General features: G+C 38.0%; 1 protein-coding gene across 2 annotated transcripts in view; it reads left to right on the top strand.

Annotated features, from left to right (window-relative positions):
• The window catches only part of RAB30 (RAB30, member RAS oncogene family), a 103,227-nt gene that overhangs the window by 64,880 nt on the left and 13,461 nt on the right, over positions 1-24,886 (top strand). For both annotated transcript variants that reach the window (XM_003764606.4, XM_031961839.1), the window contains exon 2: positions 20,291-20,391. In XM_003764606.4, coding sequence (XP_003764654.1) covers positions 20,299-20,391 — 93 coding nt within the window. In that variant the 5' untranslated portion in view covers positions 20,291-20,298. The remainder of the gene's footprint in view (positions 1-20,290; positions 20,392-24,886) is intronic.

Genomic DNA, 24,886 nt, shown 5'->3' with positions numbered 1-24,886 from the left:
AGTGGTGAATAACATGGCAAAGGCATGGAGTTGGAAATGCATTTCTGGCATGCTTTAAGGTTTTTAAAATGAGGTAGGTAGGACAAACAGTTTTGTCCCCATTTATTAGATAAAGAAACTGAGGATCAAAGAGGTTAAATGCCTTGTTAGAGAGTGTGGGAGCTAGGGTTCAAAGTCTTGTCTTTTGACTTTGAATCCAGCCCTGTTTTCCACCATGCCATGGTAGCCTTTGCCAGTTATAGGCAATTATGTTTATTGCCTGTCAAATGCACAAGTGTCTATGTTAAAGGGTATGCCAGCTGTGTATCACTGACATGAATGAATAAACAACCTCTCTGCCTGTGACTGGCTCCTGGTAGGATTAGTGTTAACAGATTAGTTTAGGGATTGAATTCCCATGACACAGCTTATATTTACATAGTGGTCTAGGGTGGTGTGGGACTGCTTGTGGCCATTTGGAAACTGGCAGCACCAATTGACCAGAGTGATTTCCAGCATTTGGGGAAGGGATGATTGGTGGCTAGCAAGCTCATTTAGCAGATTGTTGGGAAAAGTGGAAGATTTTCAGAAAAGTCACCTTTACTGAAGAGGGGATAGTCACCACAGAGAGAATGGTATAGGCTATATGAGACAGAATGTGACTCACATTTTCGTCTTGCTAGTCAGGTCTGCGTGTTTCTAATTATGAACACACGATATTACACAATATTACAACATAGAAGAACGTGTATTGTTTTAGTGGGATGTGAGTCACTCCCTGACGAAAGACCGATGCCCTTTATCATTCTGGTACCATGGAGAGGGAAAAGTGGAAGCTTAGTACCACCTATTCAGCTATTGCCCAATGACCTTCACCTGTGTCAAATCAACTAGACAAATGAGGGAATTTGAGGGACACAGAATTATGTGATGCAGCAAGGTCTACTAGAAAAAACATAGATTTTAGAGATAGAGGACTTAATTTCACAGCTTACCAACTTTGTGCCTCTGGAAAAATCATTTAGTCTATCTCAACTACAATTATCTATAATCATCTATAAAATGAGAGAGGTACTAGTTACATTTGTGTGGATCAAATGAGAGGTGAAATGACTTATTTCACAACTAATTTCTGTCAGAGTATCCATAAGTAACTAATCTAGCTGAATTAGTTCTTGCTTTTTTTTTTTTTTTTTTTTTTTTTTAGTCTTTGCTTTAGCATTGACTGATCTCTTGAAACATGGAGTACCACTTAGAGAAAGGAAATCTCAGTTCAAATGCTGTCTTTGATGTTGATTAGCTGTGTAACAAGTTAATTCTCTAAGGCTCAATTTTCTTATCTGTAAAATGGGAAAATATTAGCACTCACTTTCCAGGGGTGTTGTAAACATCAAATGAAATAATATGACAATTTAGGTATATGTAATTAAATTTAAATTTATTAAATTGCTTCAGTAGTTAGTTAAGAATTACTTTGAAACTGATGAAGTGAAAGCAACCTATGAAACATTTAGTTTTGTATACATTTAATAGCTTAAAACCACACTGAGGACATCCTACCTAGCCCATTATAAAGTGCTGTCTTAGATGCTGTCTTATCTCATAATGATTTTTGTTTGTTTGCTTTTTGTGTGATTAAGTGACTTGCCCAGGGTCACACAGCTAGGAAACATTAAATGTCTGAGGTCACATTTGAACTCAGGTCCTCCTGAGTCGGGGCCAGTTCTCTATCCACTGTGCTTTCTAGCTTTCCTCATGATAGGTGATAAAGATGGTGATAAATATTTCTATAGCACCCTGAAATTTGTTGTCCCTATTTTATAGATGAGATCCCAGTAGCTTGGAGAGAAAATGCAGCCTGTCCAAGGCCACACAATTAGAAAGTAGTGCCCCAGAGACTTGAACTCTGCCTCCAAATCCACTGTGTACCGCTGTGGTTTTGTTTTTGTTTCCACAATAGCCTGTAGCTTTTCAAGACACTGGGCTCCTTGCCATTCCTCTGCTGTTTCCTGTTAGTCTCTGCTCTTATCTCTGCTCGGGTATAATGAGGAATGCTCCCAAGCCAGAGGGCTTTGTGTGTCCTCTTTTGTCACAACTCCCTCGCTCTTTCCATCACGAATGGCATAGTATCAACCAGCAAACATTTATTAAGTGCCTATTATGTGCAAGAACTTGGGACAAAAAAGAGCAAAAGGCTATCCTTGCCCTCCAGGAGCTTGCATTCTAAAAGTGACCCTAGGCTTTCTCTGTGACCACTGGTTCTCAGTCTTCTGATGGCCCTTGGCAGAGACTGTGCTATGCTTTTTCACATGTTGAGACATTTTAGAGGATCTGATTTGTTTTGAGAACCTGGAATGATCTATTCACCCTCCTATTTCCTGGCCTACCAGATTCCTTTCAAGAATTAGATCAAACCCTGCCTCCTAAGGGAAATCTTTCCTGGTCTTCTTCACTGCCAGGGCCTTCCCTCTAAGATGACCTTTCATTTATCTTCTTCAGTATAATATGACTTCTGTGGCAGAGCTTGTATTGCTCTGATCAGCCATAGTCAGACACACTGGAACGCGATTCTAACATAGTGATGAGAATGAAGGATCCCTAACCAACTAAGTGAACTCCTTGCGGCCCTTTCTTGTATCTCCTAACACTTAGCATAGGGCCTGGCATCTAGAAGGAGCTTGGTAAATAAGATGAACTAATAAGAACAGAGCCAGGACTAGGGATGGAAATCTTCAGAAAAAGTTGAGAGAAAAGAACACTTGAAGTTCCAAAGCAGATGCTGCTCTCTGGGTCTTCTATTATGTGGCCGAGTGACCATGAATAAGTCAATGTACTTCAGTTTCCACATCTGTAAATTGTATTATCTCTAGGAACCAGCCAGCTCTGATATGCTACATCTCTTCCAGATCTCACATTCAATGTTTAGTGTTATAATGGCATAGGTTTTAAGTTCTGTTCCAGCTCTAATATTCTACATTTTCAAAGTTTCTTCTAGTTATTACATTTTGTGTTCTAGAGTCCTTTTCAGCTCTAACAATCTATGTTCTAAGGTCCACTTTGCTTTCCTAATTTGGGTATTTATGTTGAAACCATCCTCTTCAGAGGCAGCAGCATTCCAATGTAAGAGGGAGTTGTCTCTGTTGATGTTTTTTATTTTAGTCCTAAGTCTCTCTAACATCAAGGCCTATGAAGCCCTGGTGGACTGTGACGTGGGCAATTGTTGCACTATTTCCTGGCTGGATTCTGTTTCATCGATAGTGTTGAACTTTGGCTGCTCGGGCACCAAGTCAAAAGGGCTTCACACTGTGTGCTCAGCATAGAGGAGGATGACAAAGATAAGGAGAAAACCTTTTCTGTTTCTGTTTAGAGGCAGGAAAATGTTCCACAAGGAAAAAAAATTAGTTTACATAAAGCCTTGGGAGGAACTCAAGGGGAAGGGAAATGGGTCAAAACATAAAGCACTTTAGAGATGGGTTTATTTATTTTTGAAGTAGGAGAGTTTTGGGGGAGAGTAATCTACTTGTCAGCTTCCATACTAAGATGATGTAGGGGATCCTCATTGTAAACAGTTACTTAGGGGAAAAAGATTCTTGTAATCAAAGAGTCTCAGCATGAAGGATTTGAGACCATATAATCCCACCCCATCTTTTTTCTCTTCCTTTCCTGATCCAGGAATGTATTCTATGGCTTAGAATCATAATATGTTAGCTCCAAAAGGGGTCTTAGGAGTCATGTAGTCCAAACTCCACACTTTATAGATCAAAAATGATAGAAGAGAAAAACTGGAACCTAAAAAAGTTGTCACTTGCTGAAGGAATACTATAGAAAGTCACAAGGTCACATAACTGGTTAGACTAAAATGGAAATAGTAATGCTTTTCTTGTATGTAACATACCCACTCTTACCCTCAAGTTAAGCTGTTCACTCCTTGAGAGAAGGAGCTGTCATTTCTAAGCTTTGTATTCCCAGAGTCAAGGACAGGTTTTAGTGAGAAAAGACACTTAATAAAATGTAGTCTGGTATGATAGAAAAAGTGGTGGATTTGATCCTAACTCTTTCATTCACTACCTTTTGTGAACTTTGTCAAGTGACTTAAGTCATCAAGTAAACAAATGTTCATGAGATGATTACATGTAGTATGCTAAGTGCTGGGGATACAAATACAAGCAGATAAATAGTTCCTGTCCTTAGAGAGCTCACCTTCTAATAGGAGAGGACAACACCTAACAGAAATCTGAAAAGCTGGGGAAGAGATTAAGGTACTGGATGCTGTAGTCTCCAGTTGAATAGAGAAGGTCTAGGAGAGCCAGGAATTTAGCCCGAAAAGGAATGAAGAAATGCTGGTCCAGGCCTTCTCCTTAAAGTGGAGATTCTGAGAAAATCCAGCCATTCAAGGGATGAGGCCAAGGGTTGGCAGGTACTTCCAGCATGTGAAATCCAGGAGACTAGGGAGCTTCCAGGGTGAAGAGATTTCTATTGGGAGGATGAGTAGTAAAGCCTAACATCTCTGTGGCTATGGTGCCTTCATCTGCAAAATGAGGGGATTGGACTAAATGATCTTTCTTCCAACTCAAAACCTTTGTTCCTATGATTTTGTGAGCTTAATGTCTATTGAAATGAATTGAAAATGACTAATATGGAAATATATTTAACATGATTGTATGTGTATAGTCTATATCGGATTGCTTGCTGTCTTGAGGAAGGAAGAAGAATTGGAGGGAAGAGAGAGAAAAATTTGGAATTCAAAATCTTACAAAAATGAATGTTGAAAACTATGGTTTCCTCATAGTTTTGATAGCAAGCTTTAATGAGATCAGAGATGGGAGTACCCACAGAAATGTAAGGATCAACAAAAAGAAGTTGAACTCCCAGTAACAGAAAAACCAAAGCAGGTTTTGAAGAAGAGATAATGAAACATTCCTCCTCTTCCCCGACAGACAAGTTGGTGATTACTAGAACAGAATATTTTGTACGTTGTCCACAAGGTTTTTGTACCTAATACTTTAGCTTGATTTTTGTCTTTTTTGGGGGGTGGGTGGGTCACAAAGGAAATTTCTATTTGGAGGGAATGGGAAACAATTCTGATATAAAACAAAAACACATTAAATTCTTAAAGACATACAACAGTCTACACAAATCACTGAGTTCTTAAAACTAATCTGATTAAGTAATGGCAACTAGAAGAGCTTTGAAGCTGAGTCTAGCAATGGACTGTTTTTCTGTTCTCCAAGAAATTTGGAGAGTCACATTACCAGAAGTTTGGTCCATGAATGTGCAAATTATTTGGCCACATCATCTCAATGAAGGCCAATCCTAAGTTTTAGAGAGGTTGTGAATTACTCTGGTAGAGGCAGGATCCTGAAAATATGGGTAGATTGAGCACAGACTTGGTTCCTGAGCCTCAAATACTACTATGATTGCTGTTGTTCCTCCTATTAGAGAGACAGATTTAGATTCTGTGAAGGGGGGAAGGAAGGATTCAATCTGCTGAAGATAGTAGTAACTCAAGTCACAGTTTGACTTATGTGTGCAAAGAGATGTTTGCTCACAATAAGATAAATCTAGAAGTTGTTCATGGAAAGAGCCTGTACCTGTTGATTATGGTAATAGTAATTGTACCATTTAGTATTTAGCCAAGATCTCATTTCTAGCAGAGTTCTAGAAGAGGTTAGTGAATTAGAATTTAACAATGATGAGTATAGCATTTTCTGGCTTCCACAACACTCTCTTCACAATAATCCTTTGAGACAGGTAATATAGGGACTCTCATACCTATTTCAGGATTGAATGGCAGCCTGGGAAAAATGAAGAGGCTTGTCTAAGGTCAGGATAGAATCAAGATTTGAGGCTGGGTCTCCTGTCGTCAAATCAGGTATTCTTTCCTCTAGTGTACACTTTGGCCTCAGAGGCTAATCCAGGGCTCACTATGGACACTGAGTTATAAAAACTAAAAAGGCATCATGAAGTAGAGGAAAGAGCATTCTTTAGTCATTTACTAGTCTTCAGGTCAGAAGATTTCAGTTTGCATATCACCTTTAGCACTTACTACCTTACTAGTTTGACCTTCAGCAATTTTTTTTTTAAAGCTCATCTGAGCTTTGAGTTTCCTTAAATCCTGCTTAAAATGAATTGACTGTGGCAGGATTGCAAGTTGCTAAAGGTACCATCTTCCTTATGCTCCTATTAGTGTTTTGTCTTGCTCTGTGAAAGTGTTTGGGAGAGAAGCAAAAAGTGCTTCCTTTGTGTGTACATATGGAGCAGGGCTGGTCAATCAAGTCACATTGATTAAGCTCCTACTATATGCCAGATACTGTGCTGTGCTGGCAAAAGACAGTCCTGGATCTCAAGGAATACAAAGTTTAATGAGGGACACAATAGGCAAATAACTAAATACAACAAAATATATGTAAGATGAATTGGGGGCAATTTCAATTTCATTGAAAGGCACTAGAATTAAGGAGAATTGGAAAATGCTTCTTGCTGAAGTTGAGATTTGAGCTGAAATAGAAAGGAATCCCGGGAAACCAGGAGACAGAGATGAGGAGAGAGAAGGTTCCAGACAGTGGGACAGCCAATGAAAATGTATGGGAGCAGGAAATGGAATGTCTTGTTTGAGAAATAAGAAGAAAGCCAGGGTCCTGTGTGTGTGGAGGGGAATAAGCTGTAAGGAGACTGGAAAAGTAGGAAGGGGCCAGATTATGGAGAGCTTTGAAAGCCTAACAGAATATTTTCCATTTGATCCTGGAAATAATGGAGAGCCACCAGACTTTATTGAATAAAAATAGGGTGGGGTGAGTTTTAGAGTTTTAATTTGGCAGTATGGCAGCTGAATGCAGGATGGAGGGTCTTGAGGGAGGGAGACTATCTAGCAGGCTTGTGCTGAATACAGGAATAGAGCCTGTGAAGTGTATCTGTTATCTCATCATTTATCACTTCAAATTTTATTAAGTTTTTCCCATTTTTCAGTCCTAGGACTAGGTATTGAGGATACCAAGACAAGAAATGAAAAATCAGAAAGTTTACAATCCAAGGTAGGGCAGTGGAAGGAAGGAGATAAGCATTTAAGAAACACCTATGATAGACCAAGTACCATAATACCAAATATTATTTCATTTGAATCTCACAACTCTAGGAGTGCTATTTAACTCTAGGTACTATTTAACACTTGAGGAAATTGAGGTAAAAAGAGGTTCAAGTGAATTGCTCAGAGTCATATAACCAGTAAATATCTGAAGTTGAATTTGAATTCAGATGTTCTTGACTCCAGGCTCAGCCTTCAGTCCTTTGCACTACCTAGTTGCCTTCCAGTGAGTGGGATATGGAGTAAGGGAGGAGAAGGAAGAGAGTTATAGAGAGGGATGGGAAGTTGATTTAATCTTTACACAACAATAATATAAAGATATTGTGTGATAAGAACAAAGAAAAGAACAAGGTAAAATTACAGGAAAATTTGAGACAGCAGAGAACATTTTAAGCTAAAAGAGACCAGGAAATGTAATCCATGAGTTAGGCCTTGTGAGAAAAGTAAGAGGTAAGACTTGCTGATTTTAAAGCCAATGGAAGACCATTGTTGAAGAGAGTCTATTGGTATGGCATTGGGTAAATAATATTAATATTAATAACAACAATAATAGTTACAATTTACATAGTGCATTAAGGTTTATAAAGCACTTTACACATATAATTTTATTTGATCCTCACAAAAAAGCATGGGGATTATTATTATCCCCATTATACAGATACATTTAGTAAACATTTATTAAGCACCTACTATGTGCCAGGCATAGGCTAAGCCCTAGGGATACAAGAAAAGGCAAAAGATAGTCCCTGCTCTCAAGGACTTTTAATAATGATGAACCAACTGAACTTCCTCAGAAATACTGCACAATTTCCTAACTCCAAGTACAATATTCTATCCCCTCTGCTGCGGCTACCTCACTAACATGATATGAGAGCATGTTCCTGACAAAATGTGTATGTGTCTGTGTGTGTGTATGTGTATTTGTGTATTTGGGGGTGATGGTGGTATGTCCTACCAAAACACAGAGCTGGGAGAACACAGGAATAAGGAAACAGGTTTCCTTGAGTCTTCCCAGAGACCTGGCCTAGGAGTTGGCAGACATGGGTTTGAGTCAGGGCTTTGTTCCCACCTAGCCATGGGATCTCAGATATACCACCTGATCTCTCCAGATTTTTTTCTTCATCTCTAAGGGGCTTAGAGCAGATAATCTCAAAAGCCTAACCTTCTATAAATCTATGATTTCCCTTTCAGGCTCTCAATGCCTTTGAAGCAGTAACTCTTCTCTGCTACAGATCCTTGTTCCAGACTATTAGTGACCTCCTACCTCCCCATCAAGATTTATTTGTCCTGTGTTCTATTTCTTCTAGTCCTTGTTTCCTGCTAGATCATCATTTGTTTGATATAGAACTTTACAATTTACAAAGAGCTTTATAGATATTTCTTTTCACCCTCTCAGCAACTCTAATAATTATTGATTCCTATCAATAAATAAAGAAACTGAGGCTTAGAAAGGATAATGTCTTCCCAAACTCATTCAAGTTGTAAGTGACAGAGCCAGTACCTAAGTCTAGGTCTTTTGACCTGTAGTTTAGTTTTCTTTTTGTTTTTATTATTTCCCTCCAGCCTCTTACCCTAATCCTTCCCAAACAAAGTCTAGGTCAAGTTCTGTTTCCTCTATGAGGCCTTCCCTGGTCTGTCTAGTCCAAGGAGATCTTTCTCTTCCTCTGTTTTCTATCAGTTTCTACAGTATTTATTATATATATATATATATATATATATATATATATATATATATCATTCCTTGGGTCCCTTAATTATATATGATGATGCATTATTACTTACCTGTGTCTTCTTAACCAGACTGTAAAGTCCTGAAGGGTGGGGTTCATAACTTGCTTCCTCTGTATGTCCCTTAAGACCTGCTATGCAGTATGTGCACATAGTAGGTGCTCAGAATATGTTTCTGAAAGGAACCCAGTCAGGAAGACTTTTTTAGGAAAAAGAGAAGGGAAGGAAAAAAGGAGCAAAGAAAGGCAAAGAAGTAAGGAAGGAGAAAAGAAAGGGAAGGAGAGAAAGAGAAGGCAAAGAAGAAAAGAGGGATAGAAAATAAGAGAAAAAGGGAGAGATGGAAAAGATAAATGACAGAAGAAAAGAGCAAAAAGGGGTATAGAAAGCAAAAAGGTGGAAAGCAGATAGGCAGAAAGGACAGGAAAAGAAAAAAGACAGGGAGGAAGGGAGAAAAAAATGGGAGAAAAAAAGGGAGTGAAGGGGCTTGGATTTTCTCCAGTGTTAGAGAATCTCTTAGTAGGTGGTCACATGTTAGTATAAATTCCATTTGAACAATGAAAAATCCACAAAGTATAATTTGTTTCTTTGAGTCCCAGCTCAGCAGGAATCTCCATTTTATTCATCTCACTGTGCATGAACTGAATCAGTTCATGAAAGGGGGAGGGAAGAAAAAAATGTACTTCCATGTAACCCTGAATCTGCTTGAAAAAGGTTATTTTGATAAATGGCTTATGTTGCCAAAATCAGCACTGTTTAGAATTGCAACTGATATTTGCAGCCCTTTACTTCAGGCTTCTAATAAAAATTTCCCATATCCTTTCTTTACTCGTCTCTTTAAAATTTTTCAGCTTTTCTGCATCTCAACTGGGTGTATGCACTTGTGGGAAGCTATTCCTTGGTTTGTGTTACTTGGGCCTTTGCCACGACTTCACTGCGGGAGAACAGGGTTATTGCTCTGGGTTGGGTTTCTTTAAAAGGCCTTACCCTGAACACTGGTAATTGTAGGCCAGATGTCTCTAGAGGAACAGAGAATCCTAGAATACTGTAGCTCAAAGGGAACTTAAGGGCACATCCAATTCAACTGGATGTCTTTGGGACAGTGAATAACAAAGTCATCACATATAGGGTATTTCCTATCTTCACAATGGTATCTTTTTTGAAATTGCCATAAAGGATCTAGGTTAGCAAGGATAGTCTATTCTATTTATGGTGGACTGGGAGTCAAAAGGTTGGGCTCCAAACCTGACTTAGCCACTTGCTAGATAGATGACCATGATGTGTTTAATTTAACTCTTCGAGTCTCCATTTCCTTATCTTTAAATGGGGGTTTGTAAAAATACTTCCACTTATATTTTTCCACTTTCTTTTTCTTTTTACAACATGATTAATATGGAAATATATTTTATATAACATGTATAATGGGTGTCATTGCTTGTCTTCTCAATGGGTTTGGGGGGGGGGTTGGAGGGTGGGAGAGAGTTTGGAACAAAAAATAAAAATTCTTTCACAGCCTACTTCATGGGGGTGTTGTGGAGCTCAAATGAGATAATGTATATTAAATACTTCAGAGTAATGAGATGTGAAAATCAAACAAAACCTCTGCTGTTAGCACTGTGACTTTGGATAAAGTCTGGGTTCCAGTTTTCTTACTGATAAAATGAGAACTAGGCTAGCTGTGTGATGTTAGGTACGCTACAAAATCATATCAACCTCAAATGTCCCTTTGTTAAATGAAGAGTTTGGTGGATGACCACCAAAGTTGAAAGAACAAAAGTCAAAGGAGTCAAAAGACCTAGAGTTAGATTTTGGTTCTACCACTTAATGCTTGTGTGACCTTCAATAAGTTACTAAAGCTCTCTGGGTCTCCATTTCCTTATCTGTAAATTGAAAAGATTATACTGTTTGCTCTCAAAGGTCCTTTCTAGTCTAAATCCTATAGTCTTCTGACTAAGATGGTCCTTTGAGACTCTAATGATCTATTATTTGATTCCTAGACACCCTAGGTAGACTTCAGTTAAGCTACCACAAGGAAAAACATGGTGCCGTGGCTTCTTGGCATTTTGATGCAGTGGAAAAAGCCACGGCAGAAAACCTGAATTCTAGATCTGGTTCTGATACAGATTAGTCACATGAGCTAGGGAAAATCCCTTAGCCTCTCTGATCCCCAATTTCCTGTAAAATGGGAATAATTAGACCTTTGCTTCTACCTCTGTAATACACAGAAAACTTTTTGTAAAGAAGATCTAGATGTTAGTCCTTGCTATGATCGTTATTGTGAATGAGTCCTATGATAAGAGCAGAAAGGGTTTGCCAAAAAGGACTCAAACTTGCTCCAAGAATTCTCCAAGGGCAGGAGATCAGTGTTACATCGGGGACTCTGTTGTAGACAAGCCCACACTTAAAAGGACAATTCTCTTTTCGTAGCTTTTACATTTTGAAAGACGTCAAGACAAATCATAGTAGGTTTTAAAAGTAGATATGAAGTGAGTTTAATTCTAACCTCTCTTTTGAGCCCAAATCTCTCTCCTGTCCTCTGGTCTTTCATCTCCAACTACCCATTGGACATCTTGAATATTATACTAACAGAAGACAGCTAGGAAAAAAGCCTAGAGTTTGTTAAGAGATGGGGCTATCAGATGACAAGAATGTCACTGGATCAGTAAACATGTGGAGGGGAATTGGAAACAACTATGAACAAACAAGGTATATACAAGGTAAATTGGTGATAATCGGGGGAGGAGGGGGAGCATTAGGATGAAGGAAGACCAGGAAAGGCCTCTTGCAGAAAGTGGGATTTGAGTTGAATTTTGAAGGATGCGAGGGAAGTCAAGAGACTACAGTAAGAAGGGAGAGCATTCTAAGCATGGGAGACCAACAGTGAAAGAATCAGGCAATTAAATGTCATGTGAGGAATAGTGAGAACAGTTATTGGAGGGCAGTAAAATGTAAGAAGAATGGAAAAATAAAGACTATGTGAAAAGAAAAAATCTTTTCTACTTGATCCTGGAGATAACTGGGAGCTAATTGAATGAGATGAAATCTCACCAAAGTTATTAATGCCTTCTTAATTGCCAAATCCAATGGCCTTTTCTCAATTCTCATTCTTCCTGACCTCTCTGCAACCTTCAGCAATGGTGATCATTCTCACCTTCCTAATATTTTCTTCTCAATGGGTTTTTGGGATGCCTCTCTTTTCATGTCCTCCTCCCACCTATAGATCTATTCTTTCTTTGTCTCCTTTGTTAGATTCTCATCCAGATCACACTTTTTAATGTTTGATGTTCTGCAAGGTTTTGTCTCTTCTCTTCTCCCTCTATACTATTTCACTTGATGATCTCATCACCTCCCATGAATTTAGTTACCATCTCTGTGCTGATGGTTTTCAAGTCCACCTATGTTGCCCTAAACTCTCTGTTGATCTCTGATTTCCCATGTCCATTGTCTTTTAGACATCTCAAATTGGATGTCCAATAGACATCTTAAACTAAACATGTCCAGAACAGAATTCCCTCTAGACCACCTCTGTCTCCTACTTTTTCTATTACTATAGAGGATGTATACACACACACACACACACACACACACACCCTATAATATCCTTCCATTTCCATATATATATGTATATATGGAAATGGAAGGATATTATACATGTATATATGTATATACTCTATACTATTCTTCCATTTCCTCAGACTCCCAACCTGAGTCATCTTGTCATATCCAATATGTTGCTAAAACCTGTTATTTTATCTCTGCAACATCTCTTCTATATACTCCTTCTCTCCTCCAGCACTGCCATCACTTTAGTGCAGGTCCTTGTCAGCTTATACCTAGATTATTGCTATAGCTGCCAGTGGATCCGCCTGCCTTAAGTCTCTCCATTCCAATCTGTCTATTAGTCAGTCACTAAAGTGGTTTTTCTAAATTATAGATCTGACACATCACTCCCCTACTCAGTAAACTCCAGTGGCTTCCTTTTGTTTCTAAGATCAAGCATTAATTATGCAAAGACCTTCATATCCTAGCCCCCTCCTATCTTTCCAATCTCCTTACTCCTTATTCCCCATTCCCTATTCCTTCATCCAGTGACCCTGCCCTCTTGCCTATTCCCTGAGCAGGGCACTCCAGCTCTCAGCTTTGTATATTTTCTCTGTTATGCCCTATGCCTGGATGCTCAACCTCCTGTTTCTGACTTCCTTTAAGTCCCAACTAAAATCTCCTCTTTTACAGGAAACCTTTTCTAATATTTCTTAATTCTAATGTTTTCCTTCTGTTTCTTAATGTTTCCCTTTTATCGTATATATAGCTTCTTTGTATATATATGCTTGCATGTTTTCTCCCCTTTTGGATTGTAAACTCCTTGAAGTTAAGGGCTGTCTTTTGTCTTTAAGGAGCTTATGGTCTAATGAGGGAAGACAAAACATAAAAGAAAAAATAAAATTTTGGGGTGGAGGAGAAGGTTTAGGAAAAGTCAGAAATGAAAAGATGTCTGAGCTGAGTTATCTCCTTAAATGGAGATGTAGATTTCATGGCCCCATTCTCCAATCAGAGAGGCAGAGGGTAGGGATGATATGAAGCAATATTAATATGGTATGTAGTGTTCTACCCCAGAATATCTCACTTCTGCAAAGACAGGTGGGAGGCATATTCTCATATCTCTTTTAGGCCAAACTTGGTCACCGTCATTTCACAGAAGTGTTCTTTCTATTGACTCATATTAAGTGTTTATGAAACTACTCTTTTTTGGGTTATGGACCATTTTCAACATTATGTGTTGGGGGGGGGAGGGGTGTGTGTGTGTATTGTAAGTAAATCTAGGAGATAAAAATGTAAATTTAGTCATAATGATTTCTTTAGCCAACTTACTAATAATGAACTAAGAGACAGAAGGAGGTATGGCATGTGTGGGAGAAGAGAGATGTGCAAGAAATAAAAGTTCAGCACGGTAATAAATCAATCAATAAACATTTATTAAGTGCCTACTATATGCCAGAATCAGGCAACTAAGTGGTGCAGTGGATAAAATGCCAGGCCTGGAGTCAGGAGACTCATCTTTCTGAAATCTAACTTCATATACTTCCTAGCTGTGTGACCCTGGACAAGTCACTTAACCCTGTTTGCCTCAGTTGCCTCATCTGTAAAATGAGCTGAAGAAGGAAATGGCCCAGAACACTCCAAATGAAGTGACAAAGAGTCAGATGTGACTGAAATGACTCAACAACAGTAACATGTGCTAGGCACTGTGCTAAGCTCTGTGAATACCAAACCAGTCTCTGCCCTGAAGATGCTTACAATCTAATAATCTTATCTGTAGCATAGGAAAGTTTCCAAATCACTTTGACATGCATTATCTAGATTTATCTTCACAATAACCCTGTTAGGGTATTATTGTGCTCACACATGCCCCACAACTTAGGATGCTTTCCTAGTGTATCTTATTAGATTCAATTAGATGCTGGCGTAGTTAGACTGCCAGGCCTGGAATTAGGAAGACCTCAGTTCACATGTGTGACTCTAGACAAGTTACTTAATCCATGTTTGTTTCAAGCATCCTCATCTATAAAATGGGGATGATAATGTCACTTATATCCCAGAGTTGTGGTCACAATTAAGTGAGATTATAAAGCATTGTAAAGCATTGAGCACAGTTCCTGGCACATAGTAGGCAATAGATAGATGTTCATTATTATTATTATTATTATATCATCTGTTGAAAATGGAGTGAGCTTTCTTGATGTTATAGGTTCTTCCTTGGTGAGGTCTGTAAAATGAAGCAATATGACCACTTGTAAAGGATATTTCTCATAAGGAATGGGTTGGAATAGATGGAGGCTGACTCAGGTTTCCTTCAAAGATGAGTTTCTCTGATTAAATCCCATTTCTATTATTTGATGTGTAGCTTTGGATTACTTAATTTTTCTGAAACTGTCTCCTCATCCAAAGCTGAAGATAATATCACTTGAACCATTTATCTCACAGGATTGATAAGTTCTTGTGCTTTGTAAATTGCAAAGTAGAGTATAAGAGTGAGATATCTTCATTATTAATTATCTTTCAAAACACAGCTTAAATACCATTTCCTCTTCTATGAAGACATCCTTGAATCTTCTAGCTGGAAATTTCCTCTCTGTAATCTTTAAGGATGAGCAGGATGATTATATTCATATTTCATAATTTCTTTAGCTATTCTGCCATTGATAAATCAGGGATATTTCTTATTTATCTTTGCATCTCCCATAGGTCCTAGTGCAGGATATAGGCTATAACAGGTACTTAATGAGTATTTGTGCAGTTTTGTATGAGTGAAAACATCCATTTGCTAGAGGAACCAATTAAGCCCTACTATAGGTCTTGGAGGACAACATGATCTAGTGTAAATTTGCCTTTTTAGTAGTATAAGTATAAGACAAGAGATTAATAGGTATTGCACCTGCCTCTACCACTTGGCTTTGTGACCTTAGAACAATATCTTGATTGCAGTGGGTCTTAGTTATCTTATATATAAAATAATGTTCAGTTTTTCATGGATATTTAAATGCCTTCTATTTACATAGTACCCTGCACTGTGCTAGTTGCTAGGGATATAAAAAACAAAACAAGGAGCCTTCTCTCCCCTTAAGTAGTTTATATTCCCCTGGGGAAGATGGGAATATAATATTGATAACTTGTATTTATAGTGAGTTACAATTAACAAGATCACTTGGCTCACAATAACTTGGTAAGGTAGATAGCACAAGAATTATTATCTCCATTTCATAGACAAAATTACTGAGGCTCAGGCTAAGTGATCTCACTGAGGGTCACATTGATGATAAGATCAGAATCAATGATCAAACTTCTGATTTGATGGTTTCAAGACAAGAAGTCTTTTCCTTAAAACTGTTTTGAATATACCACTCTGTCTCCAAATAATTCTTTAAGAAGACTTCTAAGAAATGTCAAGCACATTATTTGCATAACTCCCAAGGACAGTCCAAATCAGATTAAACTGTAACTGAGAAATGTTTAATAAAAGGAATAAAATATTATCCAACATAGATAATGTTAATTTGTGTTTTTCTAAATTAATATGTGGCCAGAGGGATCTCTTTCTATTTGAGCTTGACAACATTGTTCTGAAGTCCTATCTAACTCTCCCATTCCCTATTCCAACATTTTGTTTTGGAACATCCCTTCTAGCTCCAACATTTTGTGACTTGGCCAAATTCACATATAGCTGGTGCTAGAATGTGAATCAAACTCTTAATTCCTACTCTTATATTATTTCCACCAACAAAAACTACTTCACGAATAAGGACCCTCATTCTTTTTATAATTTCTTCTGGGCTTCAGATGATTTTCTAATTCAAGGGGTGGGAAAGGGAGAGAGAAGGAAATAATCTGACCAATTTATCTTCCACAATAAGCAGATGCTCCAAAAGAGAAATATTTAATGAAGTCTACCGAAGTTGCTCTGCTGTTTGCCCTCAGGCTGAGAAGAGGGTGGAGCTTTTGGAGGGGTTGTAACACCATCTGGATCCTGGCAAAGTTGTCTATAATTATTTCAAAGAGACCTCAGAATCCAGTTGGAATGATCTCTAAGAGTTTGCCCTTAGGGGTCTAAAACTGGTTTCATGCAGCAGGCTTTGCTGACTTGGCCTGTTGACAGACCTGTGGGTAGGTTTCTACCTTCCCATTCCCTTATCTACCCCTAATTCCACCAACTAGCCTTTTGCCTTTAACCTGGATGGAGCCTCTTTTTCACTCCATGTTTAGTCTTTTTTTAAATTAAATTTTATTTTCAGATTGACATTCTCTTTCTCCCACTTCTCTTCACCTCTTTTCCCAACTGAACAGACAAGAAAAACAAAATGTTTTTTCTTTTCTTTCTTTCTGTTACAAATAAGTATAGTCAAGCAAAAAAAAAATTCCCATATTGGCTATGTCTCAAAAAATACATCAATCTATAATGCAAGTCTATCCCTTTTCTCAGGTGGCAAAGAGAATGTTTCATCATGGATGCTCTGGAAGAGCATCTGGAAGAGATCATGGAAGATCCTTAATTTTCTGCTAAAAAATATGATAAGGGAGGAGAAGGAGCTCAAAACTGTGTCATTAGGAGGATTGACTGTCAGAAATAGGCATTTTTTCAAGCCATTCTCCAATTGAAAAATGGTCAAAGGATATGAACAGACAATTCTCAGATGAAGAAATTGAAACTATTTCTAGTCATATGAAAAGATGCTCCAAGTCATTATTAATCAGAGAAATGCAAATTAAGACAACTCTAAGATACCACTACACACCTGTCAGACTGGCTAAGATGACAGGAAAAAATAATGATGATTGTTGGAGGGGATGCGGGAAAACTGGGACATTGATGCATTGTTGGTGGAGTTGTGAACGAATCCAACCATTTTGGAGAGTAGTTTGGAACTATGCTCAAAAAGTTATCAAACTGTGCATACCCTTTGATCCAGCAGTGTTACTACTGGGATTATATCCCAAAGAGATTATAAAGAAGGGAAAGGGACCTGTATGTGCACGAATGTTTGTGGCAGCCCTTTTTGTAGTGGCTAGAAACTGGAAACTGAATGGATGTCCATCAGTTGGAGAATGGCTGAATAAATTGTGGTATATGAATATTATGGAATATTACTGTTCTGTAAGAAATGACCAACAGGATGATTTCAGAAAGGCCTGGAGAGACTTACACGAACTGATGCTGAGTGAAATGAGCAGGACCAGGAGATCATTATATACTTCAACAACAATACTAGATGATGACCGGTTCTGATGGATCAGGCCATCCTCAGCAACGAGATCAACCAAATCATTTCTAATGGAGCAGTAATGAACTGAACTAGCTATACCCAGAAAAAGAACTCTGGGAGATGACTAAAAACCATTACATTGAATTCCCAATCCCTATATTTATGCCCACCTGCATCTTTGATTTCCTTCACAAGCTAATTGTACAATAATTCAGAGCCTGATTCTTTTTGTACAGCAAAATAATGTTTTGGTCATGTATACTTATTGTGTATCTAATTTATATTTTAATATATTTAACATCTACTGGTCATCCTGCCATCTAGGGGAGGGGGTGGGGGGGATAAGAGGTGAAAAATTGGAACAAGAGGTTTGGCAATTGTTAATGCTGTAAAGTTACCCATGTATATATCCTGTAAATAAAAGGCTATTAAATTAAAAAAAAAAAAAAAAGAAATAGGCATTTTTAGCTTGGAGGAGAAAAACTTAGTGGGAACATGACAGAGGTCTTCAAATATATAAAAAGCTGCCACGTAAGAAGAATATGATAGCTGGAGAATGACATACTGAGCTTTAAGATGTTCAAAGTACTTTGCATATATGGCTTCATTTGATTTTCACAGCTGCCCTGTGAGTTTGGTGCTATTATTATTTCCATTCTACAGATGAGCAAACAGACTGAGAGAAGGTAAGGAATTGATTGGTGTCACATAGCTAATTAAGAATCTGAGGCAGGATTTGAACTTAATTAGGTATTCCTGACTCCAAGTCTACTATTATCATCTACACTCTCCATACTATCATCTGTGCAATCTAATTAAAATAATAGGGACTAAGTATTCTGTGTAGCTCCAAAGGATAGACTTAGGACCAGTGGATGGAAGCTAAAGAAAGACAGATATTGATATCACATGAGGAAGAACTTTCTGACAATTAAAATTGCCCCAAAATAATGTGTTCTGTCTCAAAGAGTAATGAGCTCTCCATTTCTGGGGGTATGCAAGCAGGGGCTTGGTGATGGGGGTGTGTCAGAGGCAGCTTATTTAGAGCTTGACTTATTTTATTACAATTAAGGAAAATGAGCTTTGGATAGATTAAATAATAAAAGCAATGGAATTCTAAATTATCTAACCTCTTCCAATCTTTTTTTTTTTTTTTTTTTTAATTATTTAAAACCAGTGGTTCTCAAAATGTGGTCCAGAAAATCCTGGAGGTCTCTGAAACTCAACTTCAAAGTTAATTTTCATTTCTAATATAGTGAATATAAATATATAAATCTAACCCCCATAAACAAAAACTCTTTGGACTGATTCTCAATAGTTCTTTTTCTTTTTCCTTTCCCATTTCCTTTCCCTTTCCTTTTCCCTTTCCCTTTCTCTTTCCCATTTCCTTTCCCTTTCCCTTTTCTTTACCTTTCCCATTCCCTTTCCCTTTCTCTTTCCCTTTCCTTCCTTGCAATTGGGGTAAAGTGAATTGGGGTCACAAAGGTAGGAAGAGTTAAGTGAATTCAGGTCTTCCTGACTCCAGAGCCGGTTTTATCCATTGCACCATCTGGCTGCCTCCTCAGTAATTCTTACTAGTATAAAAGGATGCTGAGAACAATAGTTTAAGAACCATTGACTTAAACAGTAGATCTGTGCAGTGAGGTGCCACAGTGGATAGATCTCTGGGCCTGGAGTCAGGAAGACAATTGATAGGATGGATAATTGGTTCCAAAATTCCAGTAGTAGGGCCATACTTCTAATGTGGTCTTTCTAAATGTAGCAGGTCTATGTACTGATCAGTCATTCTCACACTTTCCCAATATTTGTGACAATTCAAGGCAAAAAACCTCCAAGGCCTATATATTCAAACCCATTTATCACTTACAGTATCTGACTTCAGATGCTTCCTAGTTGTGTGAGCCTGAGTCACTTAACCCTGTTTGCCTCAGTCTTTTCATCTATAAAATGAGCTGGAGAAGGAACTGGCAAAGCACTCCAGTGTCTTTATCAAGAAAACCCCAAAATGGGATCATGGAGAGTTGGAACAACTAACAGTGGCAGAGAACGATGGAATTGGCAGACTTGGAACTTGAATCCTGGTTTCCACTCTACTTCATGACCGGGGAACCTATAACATTACAATAGAGAATATGATAAACGACGGGCAAGAAAAGAATGATCAGCATTTTTAAGCAAGTGCGCTAGGTGTGGGACTCCGGGCTCGGGATTAGAGTAGAGAAGGATGTAGAGCTGTGATTCCATAGGTGTGAGGAAGTTCTCTCTGTCAGACTGCCCCAAACACGAGTCTTCCTGACCCAGGCTGGTGCTGGCGCCTCTGCCCCATTGCCTCCAGAGCCTGGGGTGACTGAGAAGGATGGGGTAATTGCTCTCACAGGCTTAGGTTCTGCTGAAGCATTATGGGCAGCGTGAGACCATCTCTCAGCGTTGGCCCACAGTCCTCATCCTCCACCTCACTCAGTGAATGTTTTTGTATTTCCCTTTGACCCTTGAGCCAATGTGTCCTTCCCAGAAAACAGAACCTACTGGGTGAGGGCTGGTGTTGTGACTGCGGGGAGGACCAAAGGTCGCCTGTGACAGCATACTTGTCCCTCTCGGTGTGACCTGGAGAGGGAAGCCACGTTTTCTTCAGATGAGTCAGGCCTGTGGTTTCAGAGGAGAAGGCACAGAGCAGATAAACCTCTCCTGTGCATCTGACCGAGCTGCTCCCCACAGTTCCTCCTAATCGCTACCTTTCTTTGCCTTGCAGCTGTGTCAATGAGTATGGAAGATTATGATTTCCTGTTCAAAATTGTTTTAATTGGAAACGCTGGCGTGGGGAAGACGTGCCTGGTCCGACGTTTTACTCAGGTAACAGGCTCTTGGTGGGGACAGAGGGAGCTGTTTTGAGATGACAGGGGAGGGATAGGTAAGGACAATTGATGGGATGGATAACTGGTTCCAAATTCCAGCGGTGGGGCCATACTTCTAATGTGGTCTTTCCAAAGGAAGCAGGTCTATGTACTGATCAGTCGTTCTCACACTTTTCCAATATTTGTGACAATTCAAGGCAAAAAAACCTCCATGGGCTATTATAGCCAAACCCATTTATCACTTAGAACGAATGAGAAAAAGTTTTGTTTTTAATGACACATTGATGTGTTTAAAAAACAATAAACACATGCTCCTAAATGGGAGATTTGAGTTGAATAATAGAACCAAAAAGTGTTTTGAAGACCAGAATTGTAACTAGGTTGGAGCTACCTCAGCTTTGCTTAAGGACAACAAAATTTAGAAGGCACTTAGATGTATAGAAGTAACTAGTTAAAACCTAGGAGTCTGTTATCAAGAGAAATGAGCTAAAATAGGAAGTTACTGGAAGCTATGGGAATAACAATCATCTGTGAGCCTCTGTAGTAGTAAATTCCCATCTGATCAAATGAATTTGTCTTTCTAACTTCTTGGATTATTTTCATATTTTGAATTATAAACTTAATTTGATGGCATATGCCATGTTCTTTGCCCTCCTGCCAGAACTGGGAGTTCCAACTATGTTGAAAACTAAATTCATAAGATAAATTGGACCTGGAGTCTGGAAAACCTAGATTCAAATCTTATCTCAGATACAAGTGGGTGACTCTGGGCAAATCATTTAACCTCTCTGCCTCAGTGCCCTCTTCTGTAAAATGAAGGAGCTGGACATCTTGATGGTTTCTAAGTTCCCTTCTAGCTTATGCACCTAAATCTATAAATATATTTTAATTTCAAGTAGCAATCCAGGACTAAATATACACCCATACACACAAACACCCAAAGTGTCCTATGAACCATTTTGAATCTAAATATATATATGTGTTTTTTTATATATGTATATATGTACACATGTGTATGAATATATAGAAATACATTTGGATTTGAGTTGGATATTACTTGCATAGTATTGGGATCCATATGTATGGGTACATACTTATATGTACATATATTTATATATTTCTCCTAAAGTTTTTTGGCTGGAGTGAAAACCCAGAATTATTCTCTGGTTCAAATCTGAACTGAAATGGCATGTTACTTGGCTTGTATACTTACCTGGTATAGGTATAAATACTTTACTAAAGAGAATTTAGATCATCTAAAGAAGACTTGTCCTGGAGGGCTTTTAGAACTATTGCTTATTAGTTTTAAACCTGTTTCGTAGAAAAGTTTGACCATCTTTCTGGGTTTCTTCCAGTTTTTTGGTTTACATTTATATTATGCTTGCAAAATTTATATGTTATCTCATTTGATTCTCATAGACCCAAGTGAGATTTAGATATTATAAGCACTATTACTTTTATTTTGCAGGTGAAGAAATAGACTTAATGAAGTGATTTGACCGAAGTTCTATAATTAGTCAGGGATGGAGTCAGGATTTGGATCTAGGTGTCCTGGCTCTCAATATGGTGCATTTTCCATTGCACTATGCTGTCTCTGTAAAGAAGGTGAAAAAATGGTTCTGGCAACATAAGTCCACATACTCTGTGTTTCTTCTGCCTTTATGAAAAGTGGTTTGGAAAAAGATTACACCTGGCTTCTAAGCTGGGAAAAAGAAAAATTCATGTGGCAGATTGGGTAACATAGCCAGGTTACCTTGGAGCAAGATTAGTTGAGGGAGTCATTGGGAAAACGACATGGTTTTCCCCCTGTTAAGTTAATTGGAAAATGAAGGCTAGATTCTTCCCTCCCCTTCTTCCCTCTTCTCTTGGTTTGTGAGGTTGTAAAAGCAAGTAATGAACAGCAGGCATTTAAACCTAGTCAAGCCCAGAATTCAACTGAAACTTAACTGAAATAAGAAATAGTTTCAGTTCATGGGAACCTCAGCAATTTTCTCTGCTGTTCAAAGGTGAAAGAAACTACAAAAATCGGCTTCAGTTATATGTGTCTTGATCCTAGAGGTGGTCAATGGAAGGTGCCTAGGTAAAGATTGCAATCCAACAATGAAAACCTACTATTTGAAAAGCATTGTAGGTATTGGGCATAAAAAAGACAAAAAAGGAAACAAAAAAGAAATGTTCTCTACCCTTAAATTATTTACATTGTGTTGGAATAAATCCGATTGTTAGTGTTGAGAATGATGTTAGCCATCACTTTGTCCATTTTGAAGAAGAAACTGAAACTCAGAGAAAGCAAATGAGTTGCCTAAGATGAAATGGTGTTTTGGTGAACCAGAGCTCTGAGCTGGAAATTCAAATCTTTTGACTCTGAGTCCAGTAATTAGGATATTATGAATAATTCTGTCTCTATAATGCTTATGGGACTCACAATCATATCTTTAAAAGTCTCAATTATATAATGAAAATTTTAAAGTAGCTTCCATTTCCATGACTTATTCTACATTTTTTTTCACCCTTAAAATTAAAAAAAAAATTTGCTTCAAGACTTTTCTGCTCACTAGAAAGTTTGAACAAATTTGATTCAGCTGTTTTTTTAGTTATGTGAATTTGGAAAAAAGACAGGGAAGAACATTGAGAAGTTTTAAAAAAAATTTTTTTTGGCATTTGTTAAATTACGAAACAGCTGGGGCTATAAACTTGAAGCTTGGCAGGCCTTTGATTCAATTGAGCCAAATGAGAATGAAATTACTTCAATATTTGTGTGTAAAGTTATGAGTGTTTACATTTACATATTTTGCAGACATGTAGGGGAACATTTTCTGTTGGTTTCAGGCTCTGTCTGTGAGGGGCAAATTTTAATTAAAGAATACATTTCTTAGGGACAAGTTTAACTTAGAATGACCCAGATATAGCTGCCAGTTAAAAAGTCCTTAACATAGTTCATCTTAGTTTTGTTGGTAGGAATCTAGGAATACTTGGGGGTGGGGTGGTTGTAGGGTTATTTGTCATTGTCTTTTTTTGTTGTTATTATTTTAAAATAATCTTTTACAGCTTTATATTAATGGTATTGTGCCAGGTTTGAAGAACATCAAGCCTTCCATTTACAAGACACAGTTACCTACCATTAAATTAGAATGGGCTTCCTCATTAAGGGCCAAGTCCTGGTTCCTTGGAAGTATTTCAAGAGGGCCTAGATGGTCATTTGGTCGGGAATATTGTTGGGGGATTCATGCTTCATGCAGCCAGTGAATAAGCTAAATCACTGGTTGCAAAAGCAAATAGAAACAGGACCACTAAACCATATAAAAAGATCTCTGTGAGTTGTATGTTGACTAGAAAATATTTAAGATGCTAAAAGAAAAAAGACCCCTTTGTTTTGAAATTCCTGTCATTTCATATGATCATGAAATCAAGATGGTGGATATAAAGCAAAAAGGTAACACAGGGACCATCTAGTCTAATTTTTCATTTTATAAATGAGGAAACAGGCTCAGGACATTAATGATTTAACCCAAGATCACACAGATTCATATCAGAACTAGGATTTGAAAGTAGGTTTTCTGATTCCAGTTAATCTCTTTTTTCACTCTACCATCTAGCTTGCTAAAAATTTAGGTGTATAAGGGACTAATTTAGGTGTAAAAGGGATAATTCCTATCCTCTCCCCTTTCTTCTGTCCAGTCTTCTTCCTTCTATCTTCTCTAAATACACATTTCTAACTGGCCTCTCAAATGATTGCACTTTTGGCCTCAGCCATAGCTTGCTGGCATATAATTATAAAGAAAAACTGGAAGATTCATAGGATCAAAGTTTGAGATTATTGAGTCTAACCTTCACCCTTCTTCTCCATTTGGCAGATAAAGAACCTGGAACCCAAAGAGTTTGAGGGACTTATCCAATGTCATACAGGGAGCAAGACTCAGAATTCAGGCCTGGATTCAAATCCAGCAATCTTTCTGTTCCATTACTGAGCCAAACTGAGTCGAGCACTTCATATTGATAATTGGATTTTGTTCATGTGGTTGCCTATCCCCATCCCACTTAGAATGTAAGGACCTTGAGGGCAGAGACCATTTCATTTTGTGACTGGATCTTCAGTGTTAATTCACTTAATTAATACTAATTGAATTGAAAAATAAAAAGGAAAGGCCTAGAAAACCAATTCATTTTTAGGTAGGATTTTAGGGTTTACAAAATATTTTCCTCACAATGATTGTGTTTAGGTATCTGTCAAACCTCACAGGGATGTTGTGAGGAAAACATTTTGTCACTGGTCAAGTGGTATTTACATGTGAGCTATTATTACTGTTCTTATTTCTGCAGGTAGTACAAACGGGATCATTAACCCCTTTCTTGAGATGGGGAAGTTGAGATAAAAAGGTGAAATGAATTGTTATCCTTCTGATGAAAGGCGTAATTTTAAAAAAATCAAGTTTCATCAGTTATTCATTCATTGGACATTTATTAAACACCAATTGGATGCATAATACTGTGCT

Source organism: Sarcophilus harrisii, chromosome 3 (assembly GCF_902635505.1).
Source record: "Sarcophilus harrisii chromosome 3, mSarHar1.11, whole genome shotgun sequence".
Lineage (NCBI taxonomy): Eukaryota > Metazoa > Chordata > Mammalia > Dasyuromorphia > Dasyuridae > Sarcophilus > Sarcophilus harrisii.
The sequence above is the reverse complement of the archived record's forward strand: the minus strand, read 5'-3'. Positions and strand labels throughout refer to the sequence as shown.